Raw genomic sequence first — 21,667 nt, forward strand, 5'->3', positions numbered from 1 at the left:
CAGGCGGTTAGAGCTCCATGCTCCTAACTCCAAAGGCTGCCGGTTCGATTCCCACATGGGCCAGTGGGCTCTCAACCACAAGGTTGCCAGTTCAATTCCTCAAGTCCCGCAAGGGATGGTGGGCTCCGCCCCCTGCAACTAAGATTGAACACAGCACCTTGAGCTGAGCTGCCTCCCAGATGGCTCAGTTGTTGGTTGGAGCGCATCCTCTCAACCACAGGTTGCCAGCTCGATTCCTCGACTCCCGCAAGGGATGGTGGGCAGCGCCCCCTGCAACCAGTAATGGCAACTGGACCTGGAGCTGAGCTGCACCCTCCACAACTAAGATTGAAAGGACAACAACTTGACTTGGAAAAAAGTCCTGGAAGTACACACTGTTCTCCAATAAAGTCCTGTTCCTCTTCCCCAATAAAACCTTTAAAAAACACACACACAAAAAACCCAAAACCGAGCCCACCCAGGGGGACGCAGCTGAACAGAGTGTTTGGACAGGGTCAGTTAGAGGGGCCAGTGACACCACGACGGAAAGCGTCCTGAGGTAGGACAGGGGACCAAAGACTTCAGAAATGTGGGTCACAATAGCCTAAGTTGGCAGAAACATGGCACAACAGGAAGCCACATCACAAGAGGGCACCCGAGCTGTTGACTCCAAAATACTTTTCGTTTGAGGCAGTTGAGAAAGGAACGTAGTACAAGCTGTAAGCCTGAGAAAACGTCTGGGTGTCTGCACATATGCAAAGTGTCAGTCAGTGCAAGACAGGAAAGGCATGTGCTCTGAGCTGCGCAGTGAGCGAAGCTGGCTCAGGAGATAGGACAGCGATAAACCTGACATTTGAAACCACACCCAACAGGCAGTTCTCCCACAACTGGGACTTCCTCTGAGGGCTGTGAAAGCTTCTGGAAACACCCCACAGCCACTCAGGAGTGGTCTGTGGTCCTTGCCACATGGCGCCCACCTAACCCCCAGAAACACAGGGAACCTTGGGGTGCCCCCTGCATGGAAGCCATCACATGGCACCCCGCACAGTGGTCCAGGGCACCTCTTTTGAGCTGGAGGTATCACACACCACTTGTTACCATCACAGACAAGCTCCCACCTCAAAGGGCAGGTATGACTTCGGTGCCCGAGTAACTGATGCCAGACAGGTGTTCACAACTGTTAGGGAAGAACCAGCACACAGACACTCAGAGTAACACACTGCTTCCGCAAAACACTAAGATTTTACCACAAAGGGTATCTGCCCACTCACAGGTGAGAAGTCTTTCTGAAATCTTAGAATTACTACCATTGGCTTTAAAAACACTTCATTAAGTGGTTTTAAAACAAACATAAACATCACCGGACCAGGGCCGCCCGATAGAAACAGTCAAGGGAGGCCTAAAATGTTAGAAAACAGGAACAGCAGACTGCAAAATTAGGGCAAAAACACTTTTAATTTCCATCTGAATATTTACAATATACAGGGCAGTAGGATAAGAGTGTAGAAAAAAACAGCACTGTGAATATTTTCTGATTTCAGAACAAAGATGCCTTTTTAAAACACCGCTGGTTTTTTACAATAGAATGCATCTTCTGTCTTATATCTATACTGCTGGTTGCAAGAACCTTTAGAATTTTAAAATCTAAATCTTGATTCTAATATTCCTGACCTGTCTCTCACGAGCTCATAACAGAAGAATTTTTACAAATGCCAAGGAATCTCCCGCCTACTTCGTGTCACTGCATATTCTCAAAAAGCAAGTTCATGAAAGTCACTGACCTACACAAGGCACTAAGGCCAGCAGCAGCACGGCCCGTTCCCAGGGTGCCGCTCGTCAGCAGTGTTCTTGAGCGCCTGGAAGGAGCCAGCCCTCAGCATGTGGCTTGGCCCTGGGCATCAGCTGCGGTGGCACAGGGTCTCCACACTCTGTGCACAGACCATGCGGTTGCTACGGTCCAGGGGACGCCCAACAACCGCACTCCAGGACCTGACCCCGATCCAAACCCGCCAAATGGAAACCTCTGGTCTCTGTACTAAAATGGAACACTTGTTTGTAAGGAGACTCAACTGGAATGAATGATAAAACACGGGACAAGTGCTCTGACCACGCTCCTGGCAGGTGAGCAAGGCACGGCGGGACCGCCACCTCCTGACGCCGTGACCCCAGCGGCTGCAAGATGTTTTCCAAGGGAAGAGCTAGTTTGATCTTCTGGTCACAAATTTAAAGTTTTTACTGACCAAATTATAAACATCACTGTGAGTACAGGACAGCCGAGGCTCACTGGCTGCCGACACGGCCTCAGCAGCTGGTCTCACCAGAAGGCATCGAGTGGCATGGGGAGAGGATTTTCCACCAGGAACTGGGAAGTCCGAGACCCTCCCCAGAAGACGGAGCTGGCACACAACCCCGGTCTGCAGAGCTGGGCCGCCTGCCACACCCACAGCCAAGCCCTCCTCGGGCACCCACACGACTTCGAGGCGAGCACAGGTGCCCGGACCCCGTCTGTCCCAAGCGCACTCACGTCTGTCATTGCCACAGCGACCGTTTACAGAACACGTGTCTGAGTTAACTTTCATCAGCTTCTCCCAAAACCAGAACTCTCAATTTTATACAGAACATCTGCATTTTCTAAAATTCTTTTACTCTCAAAATGAGGATTAATAAATTAATCTGGATTTTTTTTTTTGGTGACTTTTAGCAACAAACGTTATTACCCTCTTTCTTTAGAAGTGAGCGAGCCCAGCAGGGCGCCCGCCCTACAAGGCCGCGAGCTGGGCCAGGCGCACCATCCTGCGCAGGTGGCCCCCGTGCGCGGGGCTGTAGCGCCCAGGGCTGCCTGGGCCGGGGGAGTGGGGGGCGGGCCCGGGCTTCCGGGGGCTGCCCCCCGAGGGACCAGTTCTCCCTGGGCTGCAGCTCTGAGGGCACGCGACATCCGGCAGCTGAGACATCAACTTCCCTTTTATCATGGGGCTCGGCCAGCTGAGGGAACCAAGAAAGGTCGGTCAGCACACGTGATGAGGCGGGCGCAGGAAGCACAGGCGTGGGAGGACCTGGGTTCCTGCTCCTGAGCCTTGGGGGCCACTGCAGCTCCGAGAAGAGGCCCTAGGGCCTCAGAACCAGGGGCCCTGAAGACAAAGAGCATCCGAATCTCCATGGAATCCCAGGGCTGCCCCTCCCTGCACCCCCTCTGCTCAGGGTGCCGCCAGCCATGACCACACGTCAGGGCAGCTCCACGTGAGCCTGGCCAACGGGTGTGCCAGCGTCCTAGGTGAACCACCACATCCTACGAATCAGAACCAGCCTCCGGAAGCTAGCTACCAACCACCTGTGAGAGACGGTCCCGGGGCCCACGGTACCTCTGCCTGTCGGAGGCCGGGTAACCCAGGACGGCGTTCTTCCATCTGTGCACGGCTGGGTACTGGCCAGGGTCCACGTCCACACACTCCAGAGCTGCCAAAACGTCCCGATCCAGTTTCGTCGGCTCCTCTCTACAAGGTGCAGAAAAGGAAACACCTAGGATTAAAACAGACTTCTCAGCCCACTGCATTCTCAGCTTCAGAAGCAGTACAGGATGGAACTGCAAGCAGACGCGTGCCATGGCTGGCCCGTCACGTCACGTCAGCACCAGCTGGCGTGCTGCGGAGGTGAAGGCAGCAGAGGACACGCTGAGCCCAGGGGGAGCATCCCCAGAACCCGCCCTGCCATCAAGGCAGAAAGCGTCACCCGTCAGCTCACACCCCCTCATACCCAGAAAGGAAGAGCCTCTGGACAGGCTCTCTCGTGGCAGGGAACGAAGGCTCTGGGGACACAGAGCTGCAGCCTCGCTGGGCCGCGTGCCCGGGATTGCTGGAACGCAGGCACATTCGGGCAATTCCCGCTGCCATGTCACTTTCCGTCCTCATCTGGTGCTTTCCGAGTCTGTCAGCATCAGCAGGCTCTAACAAGTCTCTATCCACCGCATCCGTTCTGGATGTCAGCACCTTCTCACCTCTGCTTTTCATACTTTTATTTGGTGTCTTAGAAAAGCTACTTTCTAGATTCTGCAAATTGAGTTTATTGAACTCAGCAGTCAAGCCGCAAACAGGTGACAGGAGGGCCCCCTGCTGGCTCGGGGCCTCTGGTCTCTTCCCACCCAGGGTCTCGCCGCCACTCAGGGGGCTGCAGAACCCGTTTTTGCTGCTGAGGGGACTGGTCGGCACTGAGGCTTCTATGAAGGGAAGGGGGTCGCAACCCGCGTCTCTGGGAGCTCCGACTGTGGGCTGGGCGTTTCGAGCCGCGTTCTGCCGATTTTTGATCTCTTCCAAGCTCACGTCGTCACCTTCATCTGGAAAGGCCCTCACAGGCACAGAGCTGCTGTCCTTCCCAGCACAACCTGTGAGTGAGAGAGCAGCTCTTTAGGGCTGGGGACCACGGGGACCCATGGCTGCCCTCTCAGCAAAGCCCACCAGCAGCACACATCCCACGGAAGCACCCGCCTGACTCAAGACAGCAAACCAGCTGCGTCGCCCTGGGGAGGGCAGGACCTTCCAACAGAGATGGAGCCTCCAGGCCCAGCCCTCCTCCCTCAAAGGCAGGGAGATGGGAAGGAAGCCACGGTCACAGGCAGGCACACGCCAGGGCGCAGAGGGGAGCCGCAGGAGCTCGCGCGAGCACAGGAACACGCTCCTGGTCCGCGAGCGCACGGTCACCCTTCCCATCCTCACCACAGGCAGAGTCGTGTCCCGTGTCCTGTCGGGCCCTCCTGCCCATTTCCTGCTGCGTGAGATGCTCCTCCAGCTTCTGCAGGCCTTCCTGGGAGGCCAAGTCCACGAAACAGCCAAGGAAATCCCAGAACTCCACCCAGGGGTAGCCCAGCTCGTGCGCCAGCTCCCTGTAAGGACAGAGCGCAAGCAGTCAGCCAGGAAGCCGGAGCAAACTCAGCTGCTCACATAAAAACAGCCATTTAAAGCTGGAATATTGGGTACGATTTTATCCTGAACTGTGGGCTAAACGAGCGCCCCCACCTAACAGGGTGAGGCCGAGCAGTGCGCTTCTGGAGCTGTTACAACAGAACGAGCCAGACACCAGCAAGGACCGGCCCAAACAAAGGGCTGGCACAGCCACAGACGTCCGCTTTCAGAACAGTAGCATAAAGCTGGCTCTGAAATCCTTTTCAGGTTCAAGCTGTAAACCTGAAACTGTGTGCACTATTCTGAGAAAAAGTTCTGTAACATTCACTGACACTTTGATTACACTGTAATTCAGCGTCCTGTGTGGAAAATACACTTTTCAGGGAACTTTCTTACTAGAAATTTCTTGTGTTCTATTTCCTCCTTGCTCACGGGAAACACTGTAACATCCCTCAGACACAGGCTGCACGAGTGCCCTCCCCTCGCATAGGGGCTGCAGCACGTACGTTTGCAAGGAATTAGACCTTGAAGAGAAAGCAGTGATGTCCCAGCAAACGACTTCTGGGAACCAATATTCTGAGGCACCGACAATTAGAGCTCCTGCCCCCAGCCAGCACACAGCACATAGCACAACTTCCCCAACCAGCCCTGTCAGTACCTTCCCACTCTCTCAATGCCTCTTTCTGGATCCGATTTCCTGACGTTGTGAAAGAAGCCTGCTTTCTCTCGAGGCGGAGTCTTCCAGAGTCTGCGGAAATCTTCTGCCTGTAAGAAGGTGTGCTGAGCTAAGGCCTGCAGCCAAGCTGCCAGGTAACCATGAAGAGCCACCAGCATCGCAGAACCACCTGGATGCCTCCCCACGTCTGGCTCCTCCTAACACACCTGGGCAATGCGCCCACCTGCCTTGGAGCTAAGAGACCACAGGGCTGCATTCTGACCGAGGTGAGGAAGGACGAGCGGCTGGCCTGTGGGGTCAGTGCTGCCACCCAGAGGGTCTCCAGTCACTGTCCCGTCACACAAAGGAAAAACGTTTGTTTTTAAGTCACTCTTACTCAAGTTTTATGTTTTATGCAGCATATAATCCTAACTGGTATCACTTGTTTTTGGAGTCTTTTTTATAGCTGCAGGTAACTATTTAGAATTTTTATTTTTTAACTTTTATATTTTTTAAGTGTGTTTTTCCAGGACCCATGAGCTCCAAGTCAAGTAGTTGTTTCAATCTAGTTGTGGAGAGCGCAGCTCACAGTGGCCCATGTGGGGATCAAACTGGTAACCTTGTTGTTAGAGCACTGCGTTGTAACCAACTGCCACTAGAATTTTTTTCAACACGAGGAAAGATTACATACAAGCCCGTGTATGAAACACCTCAGTCCAGAAGGCAAACTTCAAAGTTTGCAAACGGAGGTTTCCTAGTGACAATACAAGTTCAAGAATTGTGGAGAGGTCAGCCTCACTACACGGGCAAGGACCTGTGAGAAGGGCCCTGGACATTGACAGGAGAAGCAGGTGGCGATGGCATGGGAGGGTTACCCCAGGTAAACGTCGCTTCTTTGCAGTGTGGGCTCAGCACCACATCTGCCCTGGCTAGCATGTGAGGAACAGTCAAGACACTTTTGTTTCCCCAGCAAACACTGGGAAGCCTGGTCACTAACTCCTTAGGGACCCCATGACACCTGCTCTCTAAGACCAACCACAAAGAAAGAGGCTTGACACCTAGTGCTTCTGGTGTCCAGCCTCGTGCTAGGTGTCCAGCTTCTTCCAGGAGCTGGTTCCAGAGGCTTCCACAGCAGCTCACCTTGGCCGGACTCAGGGGTCCCGCGAAGGCTCTCAGGGTCAGGACGGGGTCTCTGGGGCCGCCTCCACTGTGAGAGGTCTCAGCCGTCTGGTCTGAAGACCACAGCTCCCCGATCACTGGAGAAGACGTGTCCTCTGCTCTCAGGAGTGGCACGTAGTAGTGTCCTGGGAGGAGGGGACACACCATGGCTGAACGCATCTGCTACAATGGCTCCTTGCCTCCGCGGATGCGTTGGGCACCCAGTAAACTGAGCTTTGCACCAGGGGCTTTGCAAGTGACTCCATGAACTAACAATAAAAAGATCGCATCAGCTCAGGAGCTGAAGGACCCACCAAATGAGTCCCCCAGTCTTCCTCTGCTGGAGGAAAAAAGAAAAAGGAGGGAAAGGGGAGCAACAAACACCTCCTCCCGCCCACAGGTAGTAAAGGATGGAGAGGCCGGACCTGTGTGAGCAAGACTGGCGTTAAGTGAGAGCTTGAGAAATGTAAAAAAGAAGTCACATTTTAACCTCCGGCACTTCCCAATGCCCTGTTCCTTTTGTCTGACACAATTCTGTGTCACTGAATACACACTGGAAACAGACCTGAAATATGGGAAGAGCAAGGGAGTGCGATGAGGTCACAGGGGAAGGTGCAGCAGGAAGTGCCTGGAGACAATGTTCCCACAGATGGCTGTGGCTGCCATGTACCAGTAAAACTTTATTTACAAAAGCAGCATCTATTGACCCCTTCCTGACTCCTGCTTCAAATGGAGACCCACGGAGATCGGGATAAGAATAGAAACAAGAGAGAAGGAAAGACAGGCCTTCGAGTGTCTCTGAGTCCCACAAGCTCCTGACAAGAGGAGCGAGGCCCCGGAAAATGGAAGTGGACCCCCCCAGACCTGAGCAGGAAGGGCTGCCCCAACAGGGTGCATTCTTGAAAAGCTGAGCAGGCTTTTCCACTCTTCATCTAGAGTGACGAGATCCAGGGTTGGCAAGGGTGCAGGAGTGGAGGGCAGCCCAGGGAGCTGAGGGAGGGCAGCCCGCCTTTGCCAAGGAGGGCCAGGGCCAGGTAGGGGGCCAGGCCCTGATGCAGAAAGGGCTGAAAGGGAGCGTTCCCTCCGCTCGATTCCAACCGAGAAGGGATCAGACACACCTGCTGCATGAGAGGCTCAACGATGGGCCCCACATTCCAGGCACCAATTCCCCACCTTACCCTTTAAATATTCTCTAATCCGCTCCTTCAGTTCCACAGATTTATTTTTGCTTCTTTCACAAATAACCTATTTAAAAAAAGAGTAAGTGAACACTAAATTTTAACTTATCACATTTTATTAGAATTTTACAAAGCAAGTTTTATAGTTAACAAAACAAGCATAGTATCTAATACTGAATATTTCATAAAGCCCACAATCAAAAATGTATGTTGTGGGCAGCCAGTTAGCTCAGTGGTTAGAGCGCGAAGCTCTTAACAACAAGGTCACCGGTTCGATCCCCACATGGGCCACTGTGAGCTGTGCCCTCCACAACTAGACTGAAAACAACAACTTGACTTGGAGCTGATGGGTCCTGGAAAAACACACTTAAATAAATAAAAGTTAAAAAAAAAAAAGTGTGTTGAACAGTACAACATTCTAGAACATTTTGTGACAGCTTAAGGGGCCAGGACAACACGAAAAGCTCTGAGATTATGGGTAACTTTATTTTCTTTCTTCATGTTACTCTACAGTTTCTAATTTTCCTCAAGGAAAAGAAACCTCGAAGTGCACTATCAACTCAGATGAGAGACACCAGACATGCTCACAATTCTCAGTTCTGACTTCCGCTGCCTGGGAGCCTGTTGTTTGATTGTGTGGAAACAGAATGCCTATCTAGCATGGAACACAAATGTTTCCTTTTTGCAACTACAGGAATCAACTTTGTAAGCCCCTGAAGAATTGTAGTGACAAGAACGATTTTGCTAGGAAAACAATAAAAAACCAATAACCTCCAAATTAAGGAACCACAAAATTACCATCTACTGCCAGCCTATGAGAAACAAACTGGAATACAGTTGTACGGTGTGCCCTGTGAGTACAGCAACTAAGCATTTCTTAAGTTAGTAACTGATTGAAAGATGTCAAATGCTTTTAAAATGTGTTACCAAATAGTATTTTATATTGGAAAAATATACATACGTATACACATAAACAGCTGAGTCAGAAATATCCAAATAAGAGTAATTTCTAAGTTGTAGAACTGTCTGAATTTTATCCTTTTATGTGTATTCTAAATTTTCCACAGAAAATAGGCACTACTTACGTAACCACAGCAACTACAAAGGAGGCATTCACTACTAGAATAGGATCCTTACAGGTTCTATTTCCAAAGGGCTGGCAGGTCCAGGTCAGCTAACAGCTCTTAAGGCATGGTCAGGTCCACTTCCTGCTCCACCTCACAGGCATAGACGCACATCTGCCCTCTCCAAGGCACATTTGGCTCAATTGCCAGTATAGGTCATGACAAGGCCTGCTTCCTAAGTCTTGTATGGGTCAGGTGAGAATACAGGGAGGGGGTCAGGCCAGTGCCTGGTGCACACTGAGCTGAACATATCAGCTGTGTTCAGCATCACCACCCTCATCACCACCACCATCACCATCATCACCACCACCACCACCACTGTCACCATCACCACCATCACCACCGCCGTCACCATCATCATCACCATCACCATCACCACCACCTCCTCTGTTCTCTCTGACCCTGGTCACCTGAGGTATGTACGAGGGAACTTAATAAAAGACTCTGAGCAGCTGAGAACTGACAACGTTTTAGGGAAACAAAATCAGCAAGCTGGGACAGTCTACCCCGTCCTGGCTCTACAGAGCGCGTTTTACTCAGCAGTCAGGGTTCAAGGGGCGCCCGTGAGGCAGTTACTCGTGACATCACTGTAGCTGAGATCACTGGCTGTAACTGTATGTACTTTTCATTTCTAACACTACATAGTAACAGCATTTTAATAGGTACTTACATCTTCAGGTGTTTTCTCATATTTGTTCCGTGGGCGCTTCACAATCAAAGGGTGTGAAGAGAGCACGTTGACCACATCTGCATTCCCAAACTTACAAGCAAAATGCAGCGGTGTGTCGTAGCCCTGAGATGTGCAGAGAAGAACACTTATTTTTTATTTACACTTTTGTTTCACAAGGTTGCTTTACAATGAAAACAGGTATTTAATAAAACAAACAAAACCCTCAAAGACAAAAGACCATAAAAAGACACTGTTTCTATAACTGAACTGTAATTGGCACGCTGCCACACATCCACTTGATGCCAAGGCTGGAGCCTAGCAGTGCCCTCGCCACTGTGTACCTAGTGCCTGGGTGCCCAGGTCCGGTGGGGAGCTTACAACCAAGCTGGCGTGTGATACCTGCTCAGTAAACAGTAGCTTTAACAATTCAGAGCCTGGTACTATATCTTACAATCAATGCTCAGAAAGTGAAATAAACAGATGAAGTCAACATCCAGAATACAGCAGTCTGTGAAACTGGTCCGCACTCAGAGGAAACTCTCTGGCAGCTAATCCCACCGTGAAGTAAACTCCACTGCTGAATGCACAATGCTTTTCAATGTTCCCCTGCCCTGGTGGTCTTCTCCCCAGGCTCCCCGCAGCTGCACCTTTACCTGCTGCCTACAGACCAGTGGGCCTGAGGGTAACAGCACCCTCGAGCCCAAGAGCTGTGGAGCCCACCGCCTGCCTCCAGGCGTCCCCACACAGATGGCCACAGGCTCACATGCAGCCCGTCCAGCATGGAACCCACTCACACCTATAGAGCCACAACAGGGACCTGTGGCTACCTGTGATTACCAAGGACAGCAGGTTCCACTCCCTCCGTATGCCACGGCTGCCACCCCAAGCTTCCTGCCCAGGGTGACCACCACTCCTAATGGGCCTTGATCTGGTGCCCACACTCCCAGCTCTAGTCCACGTCGTAGGGGACCCTCGTGGTCCTGTGCAAGCAAATATGCTCATCATCCACACCATCCAGGGCCATCTCACCACCTCACACCACTTCCCACGGCAACCTGGAAAGGTCTGGACTCAGCAAAATGTCTCAGTTAAGGGCCAGAAAGGAAACGTGGGCTTTGCAGGCCACCTAGTCTCTGCCACAACCACCCCACTCTGGCCTTCTCGCCAGCCGCAGACAACAGACAAAGAATGAGCATGGCTGTCCCAGTAAAGCTGCATTTACAGAAACTGTGGCTCTCGCTCCAGTAACTGTCTGACCCTCTGCCATGCCCGCACATCAGGTGGGCTGTTGTCACTCGGTGTTCAGAGCGTCAGACCTCAAAGGGCCCTCAACACCCCTGCTTTCTTTCAGCCACTCCTCCCTCACACCCCAGAACATCTGTCCGGCTCTACCCTGCTCTGAGCTCTGCAAACTTGACCCCAACCTCTCCCCTCATTCCTGCGAGGAACTTCTGTTCCTACAGACAGCAGGCCCTGGGTTCTGCTGATGTTCCTGGCTGGCCCAGCCCCGCTGCTCACCCGCCTGCTCTCTGCTGAGTCCCTGCGCTTTCTACACAGCCCAAGTGCTTGCGGCCAACACGCTGATTCCCACTCTTAGTGGGTTGTGATCAGAGAATGTGACCTGCCACATCTAATTTCAAAAATTATGAACTACTGTTTGTGGATATGCGCACTTCCTATAGGGCACAGCTCTGTGTTACACCCAGAGTCAAACTTCCTGCTAACCACGTCAGGTAGCCTCGCTCGGGCAGGCTGTCCACACTTAGTCCACCTGCTATGCTTTGCCTTTGCTCCTTGTGTCCTATTTTATTGTCCTATTTTATTGCTCCTTCTGTCCTATTTTATTACTATTGCTTTTATGTCATCAGTTTTCTCTTTATCCCTTGCTATAATTTTGCTAGCTTGGGTCAATTATCTCCCCTTTTTTATGTCTCGTTAAAACTTATTCTTGTTTTCCAATTCTGCAGCTCAGTGCATCACACTCAATACATATTATGAAATAATAAATCATACCCCACTCCACTATGCTTTTGGTCCCTCTCCTATCAGCTATAACTTTCCACACTCCTACCGTGTTTCCCTGAAAATAAGACCTGAGCAGAAAATAAGTCCTAGCATGATTTTTCAGGATGCTCGTAATATAAAATAAGCCCTACCATATTTCCCCGAAAATAAGACCAGGTCTTATATTAATTTTTGCTCCAAAAGACGCATTAGGGCTTATTTTATTTTACAAGCATCCTAAAAAGTCACGCTACAGCTTATTTTCCAGTTAAGTCTTATTTTCGGGGAAACACGGTACGTTTTGCTGAGAGTTTACAATTCCTGACTATAAGCTATTATTGGATTTTCCCGTAAATGAATACATAAAACTTTTGTGTTTCAAGGATCTTTACTTACACCTTATGCACCAAAAAAATCAACACTTTGAAATTTTTAACCCACAGGAAATCTTCCTACTGCAAAGTTAAAAAAAAAAAAAAAAAAAAAAGATATACACAGAACACTGGGATCAAAGACACCAAAACCTTTTTGACTTTCGTCTCCGTAGGTTTTGGCACTGACCCAGTTCAGTCAGGCAGAGGAGGGAGGGAACTGTTCTGGGAGCAGCACCGCCCACCTGCCTGGTGGGGCAGACCTCTCGCGTGAGCGGGTCATTTACACCATCTTTTCTAGGCTCTCTGAGCTCAGTGAACACGTGTCTCCTCCCTGGCCCTCCCCACGCAAACACAGCGCAGGGACCCAGGGAACACTCCAACAGCAGGACACAGGTCTTGTCTGAACGGTGGCACTGGCCATCACTGCCACCAAGAAAGAGAAGAGGGCGCACTCACCACCTTGTCGGGGGTGTTCAGGTACAGGTCAAGGATGTAACAGATGCGCTTCTGCAGCATGTCCGGGGCGTCGTCCGGGTACATGAGGCGCATGAACGCGGGGTCCTCCAGCGTCTCCAGGGTCAGCTGGCAGATAGCAGCCTGGTTCTCCTTCGCAGCGACATGCATGACGTTGTACCTGCAGCCCTCCTGCAGGAAAGCCAGGTCTGAGCTGCATCTCTGCCCCCCAGTCCCACCGCGAGCGACGGGGAAGCAGGCTTACCTGCACGATGGTGGGGTTGTCCCCGGAACCAATCAGATACCGGGGATTGCTCCAGACGAGCTCGAAAAAGGAGTCTTTTTCTCCCTTCTCCACAGCTTTCCGCAGTTTGGCAGTGAGGTCTTGGGTACGGGGATTTTTGTAACTGTTCGCTCGCTCTTTGTTTGCTGTTTCTGACTCAGGTACGTACAAACCATCTGTTGTTGAGAGACAGAATTTAACATTTCATTCCACAAACACTTTCTCATCACCCTCTACATGCTCCACTGAGGGCGATGAAAGTCTCTCCTAGGGGCTCACGACCCAGCAGGGAGCAGCAGGTGAGAAACAAGGAGCACAGAGCAGACGGACGATGTCCCCACCACAGCAGTGGTACACACACACTGCAGCAGCACATGGCAGAAAGACCCGACTGGGCAGGCAGGTGGAGGACGGACAAGGCGCACGGCCACCAGCATCCCCACAGGTGTTGGGAGCGCGCGGGGCATTCCTATAAGGCAGCGAGCCCAAAGTGGCTTGCTCTCAGGTATAATACAATACCTGAGACCATCCCAAAGAGATGTTCCTGAGGGAAATTCTCATAAACTGCCAAGAGGGAAACCTGTAACTGTCTGAAATCATCCAGTTTCCATGTAAGAAGCACTAGTGTAAGGCCAGGTTAAGGAACAGAGGAAAAAAGGCAGATGGGCCTCTCGACTGATGACCAGATGTCGCGAGGAGAAACCCTTCCTCTGGAACCCCAGCCAGCCAGGGAAGCAGGACACCTGTGAGCTCCAGGAGGGGACCAAACTGAGGCCTGACAGTGTTGAACACAGAGGCCGCCTCCCAAGACCAGGTTTGAACAAGAAGTGGGTGTGGCCCGACTTTCGCAAGGTCATCTGGTCAAAGCAGCTGTCATAGGCCTAGACGTAGGCGTAGCTTGAGGTGGGAAACAGACTAGGCTCAATATCAAAACAGCTGCTGTACCCAACAGGCAGTGCGGCAAGGGAGAGAAGGGAGCAGAGAAGAAGGGGGCCCGGGTGGTCCTTACACTTTTCCACGGCCTTGTAGACTTCGGGCCCAGAGGAGCTGCCTGGCCCACTCTGTCCTCCACCTTCATGGTCCGTGGTCCCCAACCCCCAGACCAGCCCAACAAGCCATTCTCTTCCCACTGCTCCCTGGCCTGGGCCCTCACTTCCTGGTAAACTAACTGGACTTCTCTCAAAGGCAGAGAAAACTAACTACTAGGAATTAGGAAAGAGCACAAAACATGTGGTGGGTTAATGTGACAGTAATGCCAAAGTGTGAACAGCTATTCACCTTTCAACCCACCATTGCTGAAGAGCGGTGCTGCTTTCACAGGAGACAGTGGTAATGAGGATTTGCTTGGAGAAGGGAAATAATCACAAATTCCTCTAGCAAATTTCTCAGCATCTTCTCTGCTTGAAAAAGCTTTAAATCGGGAGCCTTTAATCATTCTGACAGCTTGCAATGCTTCCTTTTTATCTTCATAAACATGAATCCTTTCTGCACGGGAAAGTACCAAAGGGAAAGCAAAGATGAGTGACGGGAGGCAGTGTCCTTTATTGGCTTCTGAAGGCCATGTTTAACAGTAATCAACTGTACCCTGTCATCTGACTTTTCTCATATTAATATTTCAGACTTTTCATCTTGAAGAAAAATGGCTTTAGCCAAAAGAACATAATGAGCGTGATCATCTATGTGTGTTGATATAAATAATATCATACACATTTTATACACATAAATAATACCATGCACATTTTATATATGTGTGTAATTTCATACCCAAGGATACTCTTCCATCCTAAAAAATAAAATTCACGGATTAATGGGCTAAATAAAATTTAAAAATCAAGTTAGAAAACTATGAAAATACTAGCAAAACAGTGTAAGAAAATTTTAAACATAACTTTGGGTCGAGAACGCCTTTTTAAGCATGCCAAGAAATCCAGAAGGAAATACATAAAGGAAAAGAACAGAACTTGTAAATATAGAACGTATATAACAGAGATTATATAAAAATATTAAAGTTCTGTAGGGAAGCTATCATAATCAAGTTCTGTATGAGACTCTCATAAATACATAAAATATAAATGACAGATCAGGGGAAAAATTTTGAACTGATATAACAGAAGAATGGTAATGTCCATTGCCTAATAAAAATGGTCAGTAGATATGACCAAGCAATTCATTAAATAAAAACAAATCGACTGTAACCATATAAAAAAGGTAAGCGACTTAAAACAAAACAGAGGTTTCCCTTATTCAAGCGATATAAAGGGAAGTTTGGTAAAATGCAGTATGACTGATGGATGGAAACAAGGTATCTGTTGTCCCTTTTTAGAGTTCAATATTATATTGCAGAGATCCTGGAAAAGTTATTGTCTCAGACACAATGAATGGTAACACCTTTGGGAGGATGGCAGCTTTCAAAGTTTTAATAATGCAGACTTTTTGACCTGACACTTCTACTTACCATTTTTATTGAAATAAAAACAATGTACACATATATATACACGCAAAAGCAGTTATTAAGTGGTTTACTTCTAGTAAGATTTGAGTGGGGAGGAGAAATGAAATTCCACATTTACTTTATATACAGAATACTGAGGGTGCCAAAAAAATGTATACACATCTTAACAAAGGAAAAAAACTATTAAAATTACACTGATGGTAACCACTTTGAGCACCTCGTTTGTAATTGCAGAAGTCAAACGTGACTTGTATTCATCTTTTGTTATCGGTATATACTATTACAATTTTAATAGTTTTTTTCAGTTCTTAAAATGTGTATACAATTTTTTGGCACCATCTGTATACAACACATATAATACATTTTTTTATAAAAAGCAACTTTTATAATAAAGATTAAAAAGAAAAACAATTGCACTGTGACCATCTCCAGTGTCACTAAAACTCTTCTTTACAAAGTTCTCATGGTTGAATAATATTCCATTCTACTTGTGATACCCATTTTACTCATGACACCATTAATATGCTACTCTCCTATTTTGGGCACCATCACACATGATACACAGTAATAACGACTGTGCAGTTTCTGACATTCTAATCAACATTAAGTTTTCATTAATTCTTCTCAATGCTATTTTAGTCTTGTTTCAAACTGCAATTGTTTGATGTTGAAAATTATTTATACCCTCATGAGCCACTTGCATTCATCAACATAAAAGAAGGAAAAAAAGGAGGGAGATGATTAGCAAATGGCAGCCAGCCAATATATATTTGTAAGTGAAATACATTTCGTACAATCCGATTTTCTTAACTTTATTCATTTATTTTCAATTTGAATTTAAAAAAATTCATGTATATGTTAAAAAAATTTTAGGAGCGTTCTATATAAAAATGCCAACAGCAGTTAATTTGGGGGGATGGGATTATGGTGATTAAACTACTCTGTCTTCTCCTGTGTTGTCTGGGATTTTGAAAATCACCTTTCCCCTGCTGTCCACGCTCCCCCTGTAAGAAACACCACGCACCTGTCACATTACCGTTTCTCGCTGGGGAGTCCTCGTATGCCGGGTACACCCCATAGTACAGAGGTGGCTCCACAGAGGCCCTTGCCACGGCTGGGGGGCCTCCGACTCTAGCCGCGGCACTGAAGGGCAGCGGGCAGGTCTGCGACCTCAGCTCATCCTCCCGCGAAGGGTTCACGCCTGTGCTGTAGCCCAAATCTCTGTCTTCAGAAGAGCTGACCTGCGGGGCCGGGCTCCCTACCACAGACTTCACAGTCCTGTGTGTGTCCTGGCTGAGAGTGGAGGCCCCTGCGGTGCCCTGGTCAGGAGAGGGTGAAGGCAGCGTTCTGTGCTCTAGTAACGCCTGAGCCAATTTTTTCTCAAAAATGAACCTTGTGGTTGCGGTAATGGGTCCACATTTCAATCCAGCTTTGACAATCTCTTCTCGAAGGTCGTCTGGATTCAGGAGTTTCAATCGAGCCAAGATGGCATCCATTGTCATTTCACCTAGGTCCCAAACAACAAACATCAATCCGATGGCTGTAAGTGCACCTTTTCTTATTAGAAGGAAGAAAGAAAGAGGCAAAAAAGCTGGCTTCAAAGTTTCATTTCAATCCAGCGTTTCTCCATATTCTCTGGAGTCTACGAACTCCCTATGAGAATTTTCACAAGTTTTTGTTTCCAAATCTATCATGATATAAACAAAATTAAGATAAGCAGTTTCTGGTTCATTGGAATAAGAATCTTATGACCTAGAAATGTGCGTGATAGGATGACACTGCTACTCTAGGTAGGTGAGCGCACCGGGGAACAGGTACACTCATTTATTGCTAGTTGGAATGTAACTTGAAACAAATCCCAAGGAAACTGGGCAATTTCCATCAAAACTCCAACTGCAGAAATTTACCCTACAGACACTGCACTTTATTCCTTAAGTGATGGGAAGTTATGCAGATTTAAACCAGAGGCACCACAGAGCTCTGGCAGTAATTTTGCTAATCCCAACAACAAACAGTCACGGTTAATGTTTTGTGAGGCCTCCCACGTCCCTGGTTCTATCCAAAGCACTCTACATACATGAAGTCATTTAACAGTGACAATATCTCCGTGTGGTAGGTATCACCACTGTTCACCCGCACTTTACAAATGGACTTGAACTGGGGCTTTAATCAATGTATTTGGAGAAACAGCTGTTAAGTCTATGGAGCATAGGCTCAGCTGGAATCAGGGGAGACGGTAAGAAACGACGGGCAGAGAGCACTGCTGAGTACCGGGGACAAGAGCTCTGATGAGAACAGGTGGCCTTCAAGACGGACGGATTAGATGCCACAGGAGGGCTTGAGGGCAGGCCGCCCAGGGTAACACGACGGTGTGCAGTCGAGGTGTCCAGGAAGTGACTGCACCTGGGGCACAGTACTGGAGGCAGAGCAGATGGAGTTCAGGCACTGAGCATCAGAAGCACACACAGCACGCCAAGTGGGCTCCACTCTGAGATTTAGAAGACACGGAGTCCCGAGTGGGAAGAACAGATCTGGGAGTCATTAGCACAGAGATGGGGGTTAGGGTACCAAGAGACAGAACCAGAGAAACAAGGGACACACGAAAACAGTGAGTGATACCTAGGATCAAAAGACAGGAGCTCAAGAAAAAACTGAGCATGTTAATATGCCATTGAAACCATGGAGGAGAGGTTTTAAGAGGTGTTTACAGGTAAAATGACAGGACATCTAGGATTGCCTTTAAATGACCCCAGCAGGAGAGCAAAACAGAGGGGCCAGTGACAGATAAAACAAAATATTAATGCCTTTTTATAGCAGGATGATGGGTGCAAGGGGTTCATTATATTATCCTATTTTTGTGTACTGCTTTTTAAAAAACACTTTTTATGATGCCACCTCCCCCCACCCAACTCCAAAATTTCAAAAGGGGTTGTTACTTATTTAAAAAGGAACTAACAGTCCTATAAACAATGAATATATTGCACAGCCTCCTCTAAAGCTGCCCAAGAACTTGAAGGGGCAGGCCCATTGAGCACAGGATCCCACCTGGGCGCGGACAGCACCTAAGCGGTTCTCTGCCTATGTGGACATAGGAGCAATAGAGGTGGCTGGGTAATGGGACCTGATAGGAAAGGCACAGGGTAGGTGAAAGCCAAATGCAAGGCAAAGGCTGAGGGGTGGGGATGACTGGGGCCGACGTGAGGAAGACAGAGAGAAACTGACTCCATTTCTGACAATATTCTATTTTTCATACTATCGCTGTTTCCTTATTCTAAAGCTACCTTTTTAACATGGGCTAGTTTGAAGGGGATTTCATCCCCTTCAAACCCTAAATAGAACAATTACATTACATCATATCATACCACTAACTCTCTGACCTTGGGCAAGTTATGTAATCTAAGCCTCAGTTTCCTCCTCTATAAAATGGACACAACAGCTCTACTTCTTAGGCTACAATGAGAATTAAATAATGCATGCGAAGCCTACGTCATAGTGCTCGGCACTGACAAATTATCCCCAAATGTCAGTTACAGCTAATAAGCTATGAGGTAATACAAGCTTATTAATCCTGTAGAATACACAAGGCTAGAAAGTCAACTTGAATAAAAACAAGAAAGTGCATTCTGCTACTAATATTCTTAATACAAGTATCTGCTCACCTGTGCAGAAGAAACAAAAGATAAAGCAGAAACTAATGAGACTGGTTACCTGTGGGTAGGTTGGAAATGGACAGGGAGAATGGACAGAGGGCCCAGGGCAGGGGAGGGCAGCACTTCAAAATATAACTTTGTGTTCTGACTTTTAGAAACACGTTTGTGATTCACATACTCAAAAAATAGGTAAACAAACAAAAAGATGAGGGAGAAGACCCCCCCAAGTGGAATACAAATCCAAACAAATAAACTGAACTGTATTACAAAGTAGTAACATAAACAGGGGAGAATCTAGTAACCGAAAAACAATGTGACTACATGCTAAGGACACAGACAAAAGGAAGGGTACGCAAACTAGTACCCTGTCTGGCTGGATCTATCCAGTTGGTATGTGTTTTCACAGTGGATAGACCAGCAGCTCTGAAGCCATTTTAAGTGGACTCTAGGATACAGCAAATAACTGGATAAACTGTGGCTCATGAGAGCCAGGTTCCTCACTGACAGAGAGGGAAGTTACAAATAAGGAGAAGGGGAAGGCTAGACCGGCCACAAACTGTCTAAGGGCCAGAGAAAATTCTGAGGCTCTGAAATGCTTAACAGCTACAGATGAGAGCGTGGCTGTGTCCCATTAAGACTTTCACAAAACAGTGGGGGTCGGATTTGGTCTGTAGGCCATGGTTTCCTGACCCCTGGGCTAGAATTGAAAGTATCTGCATGACCTTGACGGACTGACTGATAGAGACAAAGATAAGATACAAGTAGGAGACATTCAGGCCTGCAGAGTGGATGACACTTGTCGGTGCCCCCACCTGTGGTGTGATTCTGCAAGATGCTAACACCGCGGAAGCTAAATGAATGGTGTTCAGGGTTTCCTGAGCTCTTTGTTTGGAAATAATTATAAACACAAGAAGTTGAGAAACAGTACAGCGGTCCTTGGACCCCTCACCCGGCTTTTCTCGGCTTTCCTGAATGGTGACACCTTACACACTAGTGCACGATCCAACCAGGATTGGACGTCACAGCACAATTAATGAGGCCCTGGGCCTCAACAGTTTCTGCAGTCGCTCTCTTCCTGTGTCTTTGTACACAATTCCATGCCTGGTTGTCACCCACACAGATCCATAATCAATTCCTGAACTGTCCCCCCACCACAAAGATGTTCCTCTTGCTGCACCTTTCCAGTTACATCCAACCTCCTCTCCACCGTCCACAGCCCTGGGCAACACTGACTTGTCCCCTGAAGCCACACTTTCCCTTCAAGGATGTTGGGTGAATGCATCACACACTTGCAAGGTGCTGACTGACCAACGGTTCTGTCCCACTATGAGCTGCAGCCGCGGTATGAACGCGCCGGTCTGTTTAACCACTCACCCCTCAAGAGACACTGGGGCGGTGCCAGTTTTTGGCCATTACAAGCACAGTTATAAGATTTGAATATGGGTTTGAGTGAAAGGAAGTTTCCATTTCTCTGCGAGTGCAGTGCCTGGTTTTCAGAAGGGCCGCACCTTTAACATTTGCACGGGCAGTGAGCGAGCCCCAGCTCCTCCGCCCTCCGTAACACCGGCCTTTTTTATTTCAGCGACTCTAAGACGAGTGTCCTGGCCTCTCGCTGCAGGTTTCATTTGGATTTCGCCAGTGGCTGGTAACGCTGATCATCTTTGCTTTGTACTATTTTTCTTTTGTCATTTTTAAAATAAATAAGTCTACGATGATTTCAAAAGGAAAGGCTAAAGTTTTAAAAGAGGTTTTTAAAGAAAAAGCCCCTGCAACTCTCATGTCGGTCGGGACCCAGGGGCCACACCGTGCGGCCGGCGGCCGGTGATGCTTCGTGTCGGCGTCGGCCCTGCCGAGTCTCCAGGCCGGTGGGGCTGACAGTGGGACCGGACAAATCGGCACGTGGCTGAAGTCGCCACCCAACACTCTAAGGGGTGAGAAGGTAAAACTGTCGGCAGCCCCACAGCACGAAGGGCGCGCTGGGCTGGTGTCACCAGACTCACCGTCCCCAGCTGCGGAGCCGAGACGCGGGGCTTAAGTCGTCCCCAAGCACCCGTCGGCCCCGAGTCCCAGGTAGGTCGTTAATAACATGTCACCTTCCCATCAGAGCACGTGACGAGCTCCTGGGTATTCTGCGGGACACAACCAGGCTTCCGGGCGAGGAGTGGGCGGACACGAAGGGCGCCCAGCCCGGACGCGGGAGGGTGGGCGGCAGGGGGGCGAGCTCGGGCCGCAAGACCCCAGAGGCTCCTCAGTGAAGCCAGGGCGCGAGGAGACGAGCAAACAGCCCGCAGACTCACGGCTCCGCCGCCGTCCGCGTTCAGGACGCCCGAGTCTCCCCGCAGGCCCTTCCCCACGGCGCCCAGCTCGGCGGGGCGGGTCCGGCGCGGAGGCAGCGAGGGCGAGGGCCTTACCTGGGTCGGGGGGCCCGGGCCTCCCCAGGCTCCGCGGCCGCTTCTCCAGCCGCCGCACCAGCCAGCGCACCGCAATCAGCAGCACCGAGGCGCCCAGCAGCTCCCAGGCCAGCGCTGCCCACTCCGCCGCCGCCAGCTGCGGCCACAGCATCGCCACCGCCCGCCCGGCCGCTGCCGCCGTCGCCTCTGAGGAGATCCGCGCCCGCCTCAGGACCCCGCGTCCCGGGCTGCCCGCGCCACTGCCTGACGGGCCCGCCCCCCGGGGAGGCCGGCGCGGGACCCGGGCCGCACGCGCGGGCCAGGGCGCTCGCCGCCGCGTCCGGCGGCCCCGCGAGGGAGAGCAGCCGCCGCCCCGACCTCTGCCGGCGCGGGACGGGAGAGGGT

At 49.7% G+C, this 21,667-nt stretch overlaps 1 protein-coding gene across 4 annotated transcripts; it reads right to left on the bottom strand.

Annotated features, from left to right (window-relative positions):
- Positions 1–1,415: 1,415 nt before the first annotated feature.
- On the bottom strand, positions 1,416–21,487 carry ANKLE2 (ankyrin repeat and LEM domain containing 2). Of its 4 annotated transcripts, none has more exons than XM_074321104.2 (13): positions 21,284–21,487; positions 16,259–16,729; positions 14,061–14,255; positions 12,753–12,946; positions 12,491–12,679; positions 9,657–9,779; positions 7,863–7,929; positions 6,667–6,830; positions 5,530–5,636; positions 4,686–4,852; positions 3,730–4,354; positions 3,339–3,470; positions 1,416–2,961 (listed from the first exon to the last, which is right to left on the bottom strand). In XM_074321104.2, exons 1-13 carry the CDS (start codon positions 21,432–21,434, stop codon positions 2,739–2,741), a joined length of 2,808 nt encoding a protein of 935 aa, XP_074177205.2. In that variant the 5' UTR covers positions 21,435–21,487; the 3' UTR covers positions 1,416–2,738. The 4 variants fall into 4 exon arrangements, with proteins under 4 accessions (XP_074177205.2, XP_019604360.3, XP_074177203.2 ...); XM_019748801.3 differs by having other exon boundaries at positions 14,049–14,255; XM_074321102.2 differs by having other exon boundaries at positions 16,247–16,729.
- Between the last annotated feature and the right edge of the window lie 180 nt (positions 21,488–21,667).

This window comes from Rhinolophus sinicus, chromosome 9, assembly GCF_057876585.1.
Source record: "Rhinolophus sinicus isolate RSI-liver-muscle chromosome 9, RSI-T2T, whole genome shotgun sequence".
Classification (NCBI taxonomy): domain Eukaryota; kingdom Metazoa; phylum Chordata; class Mammalia; order Chiroptera; family Rhinolophidae; genus Rhinolophus; species Rhinolophus sinicus.

What these genes read in the sequence shown, in the direction of transcription:
- ANKLE2 (XM_019748800.3), bottom strand. Translation starts at nt 21,434, where the DNA reads ATGCTGTGGCCGCAGCTGGCGGCGGCGGAGTGGGCAGCGCTGGCCTGG. An exon ending in GGCATTGAGAGAGTGGGAAG is followed by an intron (nt 4,853 to 5,529) that starts GTACTGACAGGG and finishes CTGTCCTTACAG; the next exon opens with GGAGCTGGCGCACGAGCTGG. An exon ending in GGGACACGACTCTGCCTGTG is followed by an intron (nt 4,355 to 4,685) that starts GTGAGGATGGGA and finishes TCTCACTCACAG; the next exon opens with GTTGTGCTGGGAAGGACAGC.